The sequence below is a fragment of the Ovis aries genome, chromosome 18, assembly GCF_016772045.2.
Source record: "Ovis aries strain OAR_USU_Benz2616 breed Rambouillet chromosome 18, ARS-UI_Ramb_v3.0, whole genome shotgun sequence".
Classification (NCBI taxonomy): domain Eukaryota; kingdom Metazoa; phylum Chordata; class Mammalia; order Artiodactyla; family Bovidae; genus Ovis; species Ovis aries.
Window position 1 is genome coordinate 64,302,485 of NC_056071.1, and position 14,161 is coordinate 64,316,645.

At 50.6% G+C, this 14,161-nt stretch overlaps 1 protein-coding gene across 10 annotated transcripts in view; it reads left to right on the forward strand.

Moving 5' to 3' along the window:
- The first annotated feature begins 8,903 nt into the window (after positions 1-8,903).
- PPP2R5C (protein phosphatase 2 regulatory subunit B'gamma) overlaps positions 8,904-14,161 on the forward strand; it is a 139,577-nt gene continuing 134,319 nt past the window's right edge. For 9 of the 10 annotated variants that reach the window (XM_027957408.3, XM_027957412.3, XM_060401935.1 and 6 more), the window contains exons 1-2: positions 8,904-8,957; positions 9,846-9,911. In XM_027957408.3, the coding sequence (XP_027813209.3) occupies positions 8,931-8,957; positions 9,846-9,911 (93 nt within the window). In that variant the 5' untranslated portion in view covers positions 8,904-8,930. Of the gene's footprint in view, positions 8,958-9,149; positions 9,658-9,845; positions 9,912-14,161 lie in introns of those variants that run through there. The other variant, XM_042235507.2, reaches the window with a different exon arrangement.

Genomic DNA, 14,161 nt, shown 5'->3' on the forward strand with positions numbered 1-14,161 from the left:
TGGCCAAAGTATTGGAGCTTCAGCTTCAGCATCAGCCATTATAGCGAATATTCAGGGTTGATACACAAATAAAGAGGCATATGGAAAGATGCTGAACATCACTATTAGGAAAATCCAAATCAAACCACAATGAGATAACACCTCGCACAAACAAGTTAGGTTGGCTACTAACCAAAAGGAAACAAATAAGTGTTGGTGAAAAACGGTTCCAATTTTTCCAATTTTCCACTGTTTTGTTCTATAAAACCCTCAGAACAAAACACTGGAAAATTGGAAAATTTGGAACCCTTGTGCGCTGTTGATGGGAATATAAAATCGTACAGCCTCTATGGTAAAAGTATAGCAGTTCCTCAAAAAATCAAAAATACAAGTACCGTACAATCCAGCAAGTCCACGTTCAGATATATACTCAAAAGAACTGAAAGCAAGATCTCAAAGAAATATTTATGTACCCATGTTCACAATGGCAACCCACTCTAGTACTCTTGCCTGGCAAATCCCATGGAAGGAGGAGCCTGGTAGGCCAGTCCATACAGAGTCGGACACGACTGAAGTGACTTGGCAGTAGCAGCATGTTCATAAGAGCCTTTTTCACAATAGCCAAGAGGTGAAAGCAACCCAAATGGCCATCAAGGAATAAATAAATTTAAAAACTGTGGTATATCCGTACAATGAGCTATTATTCAGCCTTATAAAAGAAGGCAGTTCTGGCCCACACTACAACGTGGAAGAACCTTGAGGACAGTATGCATAATATAAGCCAGTCACGAAAGGTCAACTCGTGTGTGATTCCACTTCTTAGAAACAGAAAGTAGAATGGTGCTTGCCAGAGGCTGGGGTCCGAGGAGAGAAAACAGGAAGTTGTGCAAGTTTCAGTTTAGCAAGATGAAAAAAATCTGGATGTGAATGTGTGAGTATTCTTACTGAACTGCAATTTCAAAATGGTTCATGTAACAGATTTTACATGTATTTTACAATCAAAAAAATTTTTTTCAAAAGCCAGTCTCATCACCTCTCAGCTAAAACTTGGATAGTGGTTCATGCAAAAAGGCAGTCTTTTCAGGTCTCCCAGCACGGGGTCGTTGTCTTGAAGGAATTTTTCTCACTAGATAAGGTGTTACCCTCAGGTCTTTAAAGCACAGTTGAGGTTTTCTCTTTCTCCACAGCAAGGGCAGAAAGAAAGATGGCAATAACGTGTGTATGTGTGCGTGTGTGTGTGTGTAAGTGCATTCAGAAAACGGTAACATTCTGTCCAGATGGAGAATTTCTTCTTAAATGAAGTGTGTAGACACAGTGTCAGCCCATTATATGCTGTTGCGCTCACAGTAACCACGGGGGGAGCCGGGAAGGTTGTGCCATATCTGTTACACGTGGGGTTAGACCAGGGTTTCCCTGTCTCAGTTCAGGCAGCTCAGTCGCTCAGTCGTGCCTGACTCTTTGTGACCCCATGGACTGCAGCACGCTGGGCGTCCCTGTCCATCCCCAGCTCCCAGAGCCTACTGTCTCAGTAGTGTTGACATTTGGAGCAGAAGGGTTCTTCATTACACGGGCTGCCCTGTGCAGCATAAGATGTTCAGCAGCATCCCTGGCTTCTAACCACTAAAGGCCAGTAGCAGCCATCCCCCACCCAGTGATGACAACCCAAAGCGTCTATAGACATTGTCAGATGTCCTCCGGGGCATAGAATCACCCTCGTTTGAGAACCACTGGTTCAGAGGATCTGAGTCAAGGTCACATGCTATCGACATGTAAGCCTGCATCTTTTGGTTCCTAATCTCCCATTCCTGCATGACACGGGGTTATTCTCACTTAAGGTCGCTCCAGAGACCCCCACCACATACACACCTTTCTCTGCCCTGCTCCATCCCAGGGACCATGTCGCTGGTTCTCTGGCCCACTGCTCCAGGTGGTTAGGCCACCAGTGGTAGGTACTGTGAGGGGGTGAGCGGGAGGAGAGAGGTCAGAGTATTTACTCCCTCTCCTTGGCTTCCCTCCCTGCACAGAGGGCTCTGACCGTGACTCTGCCAGGCTCAGGGAGCACCACAGCCCCGCCTCTGCCCAGGTAGGTGTGGGGACATGGACAGCTCCCATCACCCCTGCCACCATGTTGTGCCCTCCCTCTAACATTTGCTTGACCTCTGTCTGCCTCTATCCATAGAACTTTCATTCATTTATTCCTAGTTAGACCTTTTTGCCTGGGCTATATGTTTCCTGCCTGTTGAAGTCACTAACACCAAACTCTGGACAAGAACTCAAATTCAGCACTACCACACTGCAGCTGTTCCCCAGTGCTTGGCCTTCCCGCTAGCTTTCTGCTGCCTGCCTCCTGACCTCCTCGCTCAGAAACCTCCTAATCCCAGGTCTCTAATGCTCTTACGGTGTTCTTCTCTCCCCACCTTGGGTTATTTCTGTCCTGTCTTATCTCCTCCACTGGACTTAGGGGTTTGGGAGGGAAAAAAGAAAGGGATTTTATCTCCATGAAAATGAAATTATATTTTGTGTAGTTGCCCGGTTTTCATCTATATTTAATGAAATTAAAATATTTTTAGAACTTTTTTTAATGACTTTGATAGATTGTTTTAGAGCAGTCTACAAAACTTCAAGTTTTAGAACCTTCATAAATGTATCACCATTTGGCTTTCATGGAGAAAATCCTCCAGATTCACCCTATTCCGTTGTTCAGTCGCTAAGTCGTGCCTGACTCTTTGTGACCCCATGGACTGCGGCACCCCAGGCACCCCCATCTTTCACTATCTCCCAGAGTTTGCTCAAACTCAAGTCCATGGAGACAATGATGCCATCCAATCATCTCATCCTCTGTCATCCCCTTCTCCTCCTGCCCTCAATCTTTCCCAGCATCAGGGTCTTTTCCAATGAGTCATCTCTTCGCATCAGGTGGCCAAAGGATTGGAGCTTTAGCTTCAGCATCAGTCTTTCCAATGAATATTCAGGATTGACTTCCTTTAGGATTGACCGGTTTGATCTCCTTGCAATCCAAGGGACTCTCAAGAGTCTTCAGCACCACAACTCAAAATTCATTGGCACTCAGCTTTCTTTATGATCCAGCTCTCACATCCATACATGACTTATGAAAAAACCATATACGGACCTTTGTCAGCAAAGTGATGTCTTCGATTTTCAGTACGCTGTCTAGGTTTGTCATGTCCAGGACACCCTGCAGAGCTGGGTAGGTTATTGCCAGATGGTGATTCACCAACTGACCCCTAGCACTTATCACAGCTAAGGGGCCAAGCAAGAGGCTTTCCTTAGTCTGAGTAGTCTTGGTACCCCTGGGCCTTAGGTTGGTGACTTTGGGGTGTTTCCTTGGATCCGCAGAACTGAAGAGCAGTTCCCATCAAATCATTGTCCGTTCCGTGGCCACCAAACTGAGTGTGTGCTGGGCTCTGTGGTCAAAACTCCTGCGGACATTTCATTCTAGTGAAATCTGGCTGGAATGTGTTCCCCATCGCTCCACCCCTGCTCTGCAAATTGGTAATGTGTGAATAAATAGGCCAAAATTCCACAAGTAATGAGTGTTGAACCACCAATCTGTGGAAATGAAGTGAGGAGACAGTTCAGTTCAGTTCAGTTCAGTCACTCAGTCATGTCCGACTCTTTGTGACCCCATGAATTGCAGCACGCCAGGCCTCCCTGTCCATCACCAACTCCCAGAGTTCACTCAGACTCACGTCCATCGAGTCAGTGATGCCATCCAGCCATCTCTTCCCCTGTTGTCCCCTTCTCCTCCTGCCCCCAATCCCTCCCAGCATCAGAGTCTTTTCCAATGAGTCAACTCGTCACATGAGGTGGCCAAAGTACTGGAGTTTCAGCTTCAGCATCATTCCCTCCAAAGAAATCCCAGGGCTGATCTCCTTCAGAATGGACTGGTTGGATCTCCTTGCAGTCCAAGGGACGGGACTCTCAAGAGTCTTCTCCAACACCACAGTAGAGGGGGAGTAAACGAGTTGAACTTCTGGAGTGGAGGAGGTCCAGGGGTGGCCTTGAAAAAGTTACTGCCCCGTCCAGGCTGTGGGCAGGCCCTGGCCAGGAGCAGGGATGAGTGCAGATGGGGAGCCTACTGGACTGAGTAGGGGGCTTGTAGGCACATCCCAGGCTGATGGGGAGATGAGAGGAGGTCACAGGACAGGCTGAGATGATGGGCCAAACCACAGAGGCAGGGGAAATCAGTCTCTTCAACCAACACCAGGCCCTGGGAAACCCAGAATGCCTGTGAGGTGATCACTCCCCCAGGAACCTCAGCTGAAAGTCTGAGTGTGTGATGTGATGGGACCCAGGCTGATGTCCAGGGAGCCAGGACAGGAGGCTCTGGGTCAGGGAGGCCCGGGCGGTAGCATGGCGGCGGGACGGAGGCAGGCCCAGCCTCCGAGGAACGTGTGAGGGCGGGGCCGTCACAGACGTCTTTGAGGGTAAGGGAGTGGGGAGGACTCCTGAGGGTGGGCGCACGAAAAGGCCCCACGGCTGACTGTGGGGCAGGAGCCGTCTTCTCTGTGCCCTGCCTTTCCACACCAGCCAACTCCTTGCTCCTGAGTGAGGCAGCAAGACTCCGTGGTCCTGCAGCTGATGACTGCCGTGCAGCCCAAGACCCGAGTCCTCCAGGACCCTTCTGGCCCAGAGAGACCTCGGCGCCACAAATGCAGCAATCCACTGTACAGAGGAGCTGGACATGGAGAAAGCATTTCTGCGTTACTTGGGGCCAGGCTCAGGATAAGTCTTTGAAAAGGGTGGGGGTCTGAGGAAAAAGGAGTTTTGTGTAATATAGGCAGTGTCTTTATGAACATGGGGCATCTCAGACACGTGTGCACGCACCACACACATGCACATATGAGTATGAACACACACACACACTATCTCTAGATCCCTTTGACAGCCTGTTTTTTTTTTAATGCATTTATTTATTTTTGGCTGTGCGGGGTCTTCATTGCTGTACGTGCATTGCTGTACACCCTTGTCTAGTTGCGGTGAGCAGGGGCCAATCTCTAGTTGCGGTACACGGGCTTCTCATTGCAGTGGCTTCTCTTGCAGAGCACAGGCTCTAGAGCATGTAGGTTCCGTAGTTGTGGCTCACGGGCTTAGCTGCCCCATGGCACGTGGGATCTTCCCAGACCAGGAATGGAACCTGTGTCTCCTGCACTGGCAGGTGGATTCTCAACCCCTGGACCACCAAGGCAGTTCAACACCTGTTTGGTTTGTTTTTGTTGTTTTTTTTTTTTTTTGTTTTTTTTACTTTTTATTTTGTATTGGGCATAGCCAATTAACTGGAGAAGGAAATGGCAACCCACTCTAGTATTCTTGCCTGAGAAACCCCGTGGACAAAGGGGCCTAGCAGGTTACAGTCTATGGGGTCACAAAGAGTCAGACTGAGCCACAACAATAGCCAGTTATCAATGTTGCGGTAGTTTCAGGAGAACAGCAAAGGGACTCAGCCAAACACGTACGTGCATCCATTGTCCCCCAGGCTCCCCGCCCATCTAGGCTGTGGCAGCCTACTTTGAATCCCTTCTTCTGAGACCAGGATCTGCCTCTACCTCCCGCATTCCTGTAAATGCCACAGGAGCCAGGACATGGCACGGTTCCCAGCGTCCCCTGGGAACATTCTATAACTAACTTTTGGCTATAACTCTGGCTATCAGATGGCCGTCTCTAATGCGGACAAATGAAAACCAGCTCGATGGCCATTGAGGACCACACGTGGTAGGTTTACAGTGTTGACTCCAGCTTCTCCAGTTACTGTGGTTTCAAGGTCACTGGGTGGTAACTAGGTAGCTCTTCTGATATCTTGCCCTACGTTTTCCCTCAGGTCAACTCAAGTTGACCTGATAAACAGCTACCCTGACACACACTGACACTCTGTCAGATCGGCATTTCCATTTGCAGTCGACACCCCTACTAGCTTGTTGCAGCTGCAGCTCAAATTCGGCATATCCCAAGACTGAAATCACATTTTCTCAAAAGCCTGCTCTCCACTCCTTATCCCCTTACGTCCCTTCCTCATCACGAAGGTGCCCAAACTACAAACATGGGCATCAGCCTTTCATCTTTGATTCTGGCTCTCCCGCCTGAGCAAGTTGGCCTCCAGGGTATTTGGGATCCTTCCTCCTGTTGTTGTCATCGAGAGGCCTCACAGGCAGCATCTGGACCAGAATGAGAGCTTGGTTGCTCCCCTCCCTCAACACTCCTGCCACAATGTCTTCTCAAGTGCAAATGTGAGCAGTCACTCCCAGCTTAGTATCCCTTAGTGACCCCGAACCATTATACATTCAAAAAGAAGTCCAATTCTTTGCCAAAGCCTACTAGTCTTAATTAGAAGTCTTTGTTCCTTCACTCTCCTCCTCGGCCATAAAAATACTCCTGTGTTCTTTCACGATTACAAGCCAGGCCATTCTCACTCCAGACCTTGCAGGCTTACCGTGTCACCATGTCACATCCTGTGATTACTGACTTTCTTGTTTCTACCCCCAAGGACCTGGTGTGCTTCAAGACAACGGTCACACCTTGTTCACCGTGGTATCCTTTGCACTGTGCTTTGCACACAGTGGGCATCCAACAAAATGTTTGTTGAATGAATGACAGGCAATACTGCATCAAGGGCTAAGATACAAGAACACTGGTGGCACAGACAAGTCTCAGGGAAGCCCCTGAGCCCCTTTAGAACTCTGTGGTCATCAACTAACAGCTTCAGAATTATCCTTTCTGGTACAGACTTACGCTGGGTTTATTAGATTGTCGGCATATATGCCATTTTAAAAATGAAGTGTTATTAACCAGAGGCATTGCTCTACCCTCTCTCCACTTTTTTTAACTTTTTTTTTTTTTGGAGAAACTATTAACCCACTTAAAAGACTAATCAAAAACCGCTTCTTCTGCACAAATGGCTGTTTGGGGCTGTGCAATTTACCTGAGGATATTCGTCTAAAGACACACATTCAGACACTTGCATGCAGAACTTACTTTCAGGACCTCCCACGACACTCCTCACATTAGTTCTCTTTTTCTTCTTTTAGCTTTCTCATGGCAGAGCCACACAGGATAACCAAAAATGCTTTCCTGGCAACTTTCAAGAGTGAAAACCCAGGCCTAAGAGAACACAATGGTTTCGAAGTACCCAGATAAGATTCAGTTCCTAATCTTCACAGGTGAGACACCAACGGTCCCTGCACATGAAATCTGCTCACTCCTAGAGTCTTAATACCTAAAGTATTTCTGCACTACACAAACTGCAGGAATATAAAAAAGTTAGCCCACTTCCCTTGGAAAACTCATCTCCCAAGAGCTATCAGCAAGGTAAAATGAACCACGTGATTCCTGGTCATAATGCAGAGGTTTCTTCACATGGCTTACAATCAAGCCAAATTAAAGAATAAAATAAAATCCCATTGGCTCCAAAAAGCACTGCAGATGGTGATTGCAGCCATGAAATTAAAAGACGCTTACTCCTTGGAAGGAAAGTTATGACCAACCTAGATAGCATATTCAAAAGCAGAGACATTACTTTGCCAACAAATGTCTGTCTAGTCTAGGCTATGGTTTTTCCAGTGGTCATGTATGGATGTGAGAGTTGGACTGTGAAGAAAGCTGAATGCTGAAGAATTGATGCTTTTTAACTGTGGTGTTGGAGAAGACTCTTGAGAGTCCCTTGGACTGCAAGGAGATCCAACCAGTCCATTCTGAAGGAGATCAGTCCTGGGTGTTCATTGGAAGGACTGATGCTAAAGCTGAAACTCCAGTACTTTGGCCACCTCATGCGAAGAGTTGACTCATCATCAGAAAAGACTCTGATGCTGGGAGGGATTGGGGCAGGAGGAGAAGGGGAGGACAGAGGAAGAGATGGCTGGATGGCATCACCGACTCGATGGACATGAGTTTGGGTGAACTCCGGGAGTTGGTGATGGACAGGGAGGCCTGGCGTGCTTCAATTCATGGGGTCCCAAAGAGTCTAACACGACTGAGCGACTGAACTGAACTGAACTGAACGGGCAAAGCAAGAGCCTGACCTGTGGGGCGGGGCCACCAGAGGCGGGGCGGATCGGGGGCGTGGCCAACACTGGAGGAGGCGGGGTTGATCCGGGGGCGTGGCCAACACAGGAGGCGGGCGGAACCCTGAGGGCGGGGCCAACGCAGGAGGCGGGGCCTAGCGGGAACCCGCGAAACCGCTGCTCGCGTGGCTGCCGGGCCTCCTCAGCCGCTACCCGGCGCCGCCGCGGCCAGGGGCCGAAGTCGCCGTTCGTGTCCCTCTGGCCGCACAAGTTATTGCCATCCGTTTCAAATGTGCCCCCTGCTTTGTCTGTCCCGAACCTCCACAGCAGTCTCCGGTCTGTCGCCTCAGCCGAAGCCCCACGCTTCCTCCCCAGCCGCCGCCGCTGCCTGCGTGAGACGGACCCGAGCCGGAGCGCGGGGAGGGAGACCAAGGCCGCGCTGAGGAGCGGAGAGAACGGGGAGCGTTAGGGCACGTGAGGCGCCTCGGCCAATGGCGGGGTGCCCGGAGGGCGGGGCGGGGGCGGGAGGGGCGGGGCCGCGCACTGGGGGCGGTGGCCGGAGAGGGGGCGGGGTCGCGGGCGGGGCGGGGCGGGGCCAGCGCGGAGGCGGGCCCGGGGCGGGGCGGGGACGCGGGCCGGGGGCGGGGCCGGGCGCGGGGGCGGGGAGAGTTCTGGGGGACGGGAGGGGCGGGGCGGGCCTGGGGAGGGGCGGAGAGAAGCCGCCGCTGCCTCCGCTGCCGCCGCTGCTGCCGCTGCTGCCGCTGCGGCTGCCGCAGCCTCTGGGAGCCTGGGAAAGGGGAACCGCGAGCGAGCGAACGACTCAGTCCCCGGGCGGCGGCGGCAGCGGCGGCGGCGGCGGCGGCGGCCGGGAGGGGGAGGCGCGACGGCCGGGGCGGGGGCAGGCGACGGGGGAGGCGGCGGCGGTCCGCACCAGCCATGCCGAATAAAAACAAGAAGGAGAAAGTGAGTCGGGCCCCGGGGCTGCCGGACGGGGCGGGCGCGGGGGGCAGCGGGGAACGGCCCGGGAACGGGGCCCGGCGGGGCTCCCGGATCGCGCGGGTGCGGGGTGGGGGCGGGGGGGCAGCGGGTCCGCCCGGGGCCGCGGAGCCCAGGCCGGGACCGGCCGGGGGCGTGGGGGGCGCGGCCGGGGTTGAGGGGCGGCGCGCGCGATGGGCGCGAGGGGGCAGGTGGGGCCGCGGAGGTGGTTGACCCATCCTCGCAGGCGCCTGGACAGGGGCTTCCGAGGCCGGGGTGCAGGCGTCTCAGCAGGGACCCTCCGGCTGGGGCGAAGGGCAGCGAATGGACTGGGCTTAATGCTTGGGGAGAACGGTTTGCCTCCGGAGGGACGCTCTGGGGCTCTCAACTATTATTATCCTGGGTGGCGGCGGCGGCGACGGCTGTGACTGTGCTGCGCTTGCATACGGGTTGGGGGGGGGAGGTATGTTTTTGCTTCAGGTGGAGCTCTGTAGCGTTTCAGAATCACCCCAGACATCCTCGCTCCCAGAGTTGAGTGTGGGAAGGGGAAAAAAAGGGTTGTGATGTGCATCTTTCAAGATGTCGAGAGCATGGTACAAATGTGCGTTTACTTGTTTCTGCTTCAAGTTTTGAGCGCCAGATAATGCAGACGAAGCAAACGGGGAGAATCTGAATTTGGGGTTGGCCGGTGGGTACCGCATCACAATCCTGGGTCTCTTAACCATAGAAAGGAAGAGAGTCGTGATGGTATTGGTGAAAACTATCAAAAGTCATAGTTAAATTGTCTAAATACTTATGAAACTGCATTTTGGTTTATTTGATGTTACACAGTCTAAAAATTGAGGAGTCTAATTGATTCTGCTTGATGTTTCCCAGGAATCACCCAAAGCAGGGAAAAGTGGAAAAAGTTCAAAAGAAGGACAAGACATAATAGAATCAGAGGTAACTATTCTTAAATATTGTTTCCATTTTTTTTTCATAAACACCATTTTAGGGCTGGAAAACTGAGGGTGAGAAAATCTAGGCTCTTCTGAAATATTTCCCTGTATGAGATCTTTTACTCGTGTTGCTCATAGCCCTCCATTTTAGTTATTTGGGTTTGTATTATTTGTCTTTGGGGAAATGAGAATGTTTTCAGACAAGTTGTGCACCTCTGGTGCAGCTGGCATATTCAAGTTCACCACCCCACCCCCGCCACCACCACCACCTGAAATCTAGCAGCCCTGCCGTGGAGCCTGGCGTCAAGGACTCTTTCAAGACTGGGTTCAGGTTCCTTTCAGTTTTCCCATCCTCCCTCTTCCTTTGCAAGGGGCCAGGTCTGGCTCTCAGCTTCCCTGGTGGCTCAGTGGTTAGAAATCTGCCTGCAATGCAGGAGACGCAGGATCGATCCTTGGGCTGGGAAGATCCCCTAGAGGAAATGGCAACCGATTCCAGTATTCTTTCTGGGAAAATCCCATGGCCAGAAGAGCCTGGTGGGCTACAGTCCATGGGGTCGCAAAGAGTCAGCCACAACCGAAGCGACTGAGCATGCTCACGGGCAGGTCTGTCTCAGCAGCTCGTCCTCCCCTCCTCCCATCACCCTTGCTTTCCGAGGTGCAGACTTTGCTGTGTGTCCCTGGAAGTGTCCTGTCCTGTTAGCCTCTGTCCCTGACAGTGTTGGTATATTTTGGGTTTTCTGGTATTGCTATTTTTGTGCGATCGTCTGTCATCTTTTACATTGTTTTTCTTTGTATTGGCCAGTTCTGACTTCTTTCGCTTCTTTCCTTTGGGCTTATTGAGGAAGCTGCCGGAGTGCTTCGTGGGGACTGTGTCTACCTGGTGGGAGTATGCTTTGAGGGCATCTACAGAGCCAGTGCTTGGCTCCACCTTTTCTTCCTTGTGACCGGTTGAGCTAGAGCACCTTGGGCTGAGGGTCTGGGAGCCACACGGATCTAGGCAGAGCTAATGGGTTGTTTTGAATCCTTGGTAGCAGAGAAGCTGCTTAATTTGGTGTCACAGTTCTCCACAGCTGGACTGTTTAGGTCCCTAGTCTTATCAACAGTGACAGTAATTTACAAGTGTCAGACCCTTTCCTATAAGCCAAGTTAGAATCGAGTTCAGTTCTGTCTGGGAAATAAGTTAACAGGCCATTATCTGCAGTAGCCTTTTTTTTTTTTTAAATAGATATAGCCCCAGGTTATCTTTTCCTTACCATTTGGTACATTCTAAGTCTCCCTCCTCTTTAGGAGGTGGTTTACTCCAGCAAATCTGTTGCCCTCCCCAAAGCAGAAAACAGAAATCCAAAAGGTTCCTTAAATACCAGTATCTTTGTGCCAGTCTTCCCCTGTCCTTCCTTTGTAGCAGACAGTCACGTTTCACTGTGGCATTCTTGCATTTGACTTGGCTTACTTCCGTGTCGGTCTTTTGACTAAACAGATGAAAATGAAATTTAGCTGCTCTGCGAAGGTATATGCCTTTTCTTTTCCCTTTTTTGGGTTGTTGATCTTTCATTAAAACTGCTTCATCTTCCTAGTGCTGCCCCAAACCTTTCTTGCTCACATACCTGTCTCTTAGTGTTGCACACACACAGATCGGTGCATATAGTTCATTTAGTCCTGTTTTAATGAAAAGAACCTGACTGTAAGGATGGAAAATGTTAAGTTTGAATCTGGAAAACAACAACAATAACAACTTCTCAGCAACTCAAAGCCACTCCTAAGTCAAGTGCCTGTTAAAGGTGGATTGGGTGTTTGTACCGTTAGTGGCTTAAGAGGCTTGAGGTGCGGCCTGCAGTGTCCTGAGTGTGATGCCCCACTTGTCTTTTTGTATTTTTCTAGCGCTATTGTCTAAGAGCTGGAGCTACAGAGCTTGAAATTACCACTGAAAAGTACTGAAATGTTGGGCCCTTCACTGCTTCCTCCTCAGGATCCCAGAGGCAACATGGTGTATTAAGCCTGACACTTGGCAGGTCCTCTATATTTTGCAGGAGCACTAGCTGAGGCTCTTCCGCTCCTCTGAACTCTGGGTTGGCCATTGCTTTCCCGCTGTTGTCTCTCTCCCCTCTGTATTCTTGTCCATCTTCACTTCTAGTGCCATCCCCTTAGCCAGTGCGATTGACTCAGACGGGTGAATGAAACCATCACACGCTCTCTTCCTCTCCTGTCTGCCGATGTTACTTTGAGCTGGACTGTTTTAACCTGAACGGTTCACATGGGTTTATAGTTTCCAACGGGCTTCCCTGGTAGCTCAGTCGGTGAAGAATCTGCCTGTAGTGCAGGAGACCCGGGTTCAATCCCTGGGTTGGGAAGATCCCCTGGAGAGGGAAATGGCAACCCACTCCAGTATCCTTGCCTGGAAAATCTCATGGACAGAGGAGCCTGGTGGGCTGCAGTCCGTGGGGTCGCAAAGAGTCAGACACGACTAACACTTACTTACTTACAGTTTCCCACGCTGCTTTTCGAACCTTTCAGATGTCACATCACCTTCACGGTCGGCATTGGCTCAGGTTACCCTGCAGACACACCTCCATTAGGACAGTTAGCACATCCTGGACCTCATAGCCCGAGGGGTACAGAGCAGGTGCTCGTCCAGGGCAGACAAGTCATCCCGACCAAGAACACGTAAAGAACTTGGCCTGCGGCTGACTCCAGTATACCAGCCACTTCAAGTATGAGGAAAGGTCTTTATAACAAAGTCCTGGCTGGTGACAGTCTGGCCTCAAGGGAAACAAAGGAGCTGGTGGCTAGCATCGCAGACTGCTTTGGTTAGAATGGGGGCCATTTAGCGGCATGAGTCGTTAGCAAGAAGGTGAAGTCCTGCAGGCATGACAAGTGTGGCTAGGGGCAGTGCCTCAGCCGGGGCTTCATGAGCACAAACGCTGACCCCTGGGGGCCGTCAGCAGTGGCACCTAACTTCTGTGGCCCTGGCTCCTCATCCCTAAAATGACTTGGTGAGTTTCACATTTGGCCATTTTTAACTGCATGGGATAGATCAGGCATGACCCTTAAAAGTTTTCCCGACAAGATACAGGGCCAGGATATATCTCTCAGGGCAGCAAAATACCATTAAAAGTCATAACTGCTGCTGTACTTTTGTCTTTTAGTAGAAATTTCTACTCCTTGACTGACCTGTATTTGGTACATCTTTGATTTTTTTTTTTCCAAGTAGATTTTTTTTTCCTCCTTTCAAACAGAATGGTTAATGTTTGACTTGCTTTTCCATAAGTGTCCTGGGAATCAGTTTCCACCCATTACTTCCTGCTGGTTTATTTCAAGCATGCTTTTCAGGAGTGGGGACACAGATGAGTTCACGGGACCTTGGCCTTGTAGGCCTGTGGCGATTGACAGAGGGAACTCGCCTCTGAGCAGCTGTCCTCAGTCAGCATCGAGTCTGTAGACACATAGCTAGGCTCGTTAGATGAGCGCTTAGAACCCTAATGAACCGCTTGGGGAGTCCCAGAGTCCACTGCAGAGGATCAGATCACATGGCTATGTGTTTTGTTAGCGTTATTTCAATTTGTGTACTGTGTCCAAAGTTACGTTTTTAAAAGCGTCGATGCTTCTTATGAAAAGATTGGTTGCAAGCACATTAAAGGTCGTTCGAGTGTTGTTCTCTGGTCCTGTGCCTTTCTTATCTTGTTTCAGCTCAGTTTTGTTTGAAAGTCTCTACAGCAACTCTTACATAATATCTGTTGCTGAAAGGAAAGCTGAACAGCCCTCTCTCTAACCTGTGAGCTTACTCTGACCCCTTCCACCTTCAGCAGTAACTCGTCTTCCTCTTGTGACCTGTCCCTTTGTATTCCCCACCCCCACCCCTCAGGGTTCCTGAGACAGGAAGCCAGACTTGCTGGGGTCCCGTCGGCATCGGTGGTAGAGTCCTGTTTTAGAAATTTAAACTGAAATTTTAGAGACGCTTCTTAATTGATCTAACAGTGATGGTAACGCCCATTACATGTTAACAGGAATAACGTGTTTTGGAAAGACACCTGTCTGTGAAAAGCTTTTTGGCTCTCCAGTCACGTGACTCGGTAGCAGGCTCTCTGAGCTGCGTAAGGTTGGCGGAGGATGGCGAAGTGGTTGTGCTGCTGAGTGTTTTCAGGGGGACAGCCGTGGTCCTCCCATTGAGAGGAGAGTCCCCACCTCAAATCCCCAGAACACCAAAGCCTCTGTGCGGAGGCTGAATTCTGAACTCAGGCTCGCCAGGGGCCTCCCGTG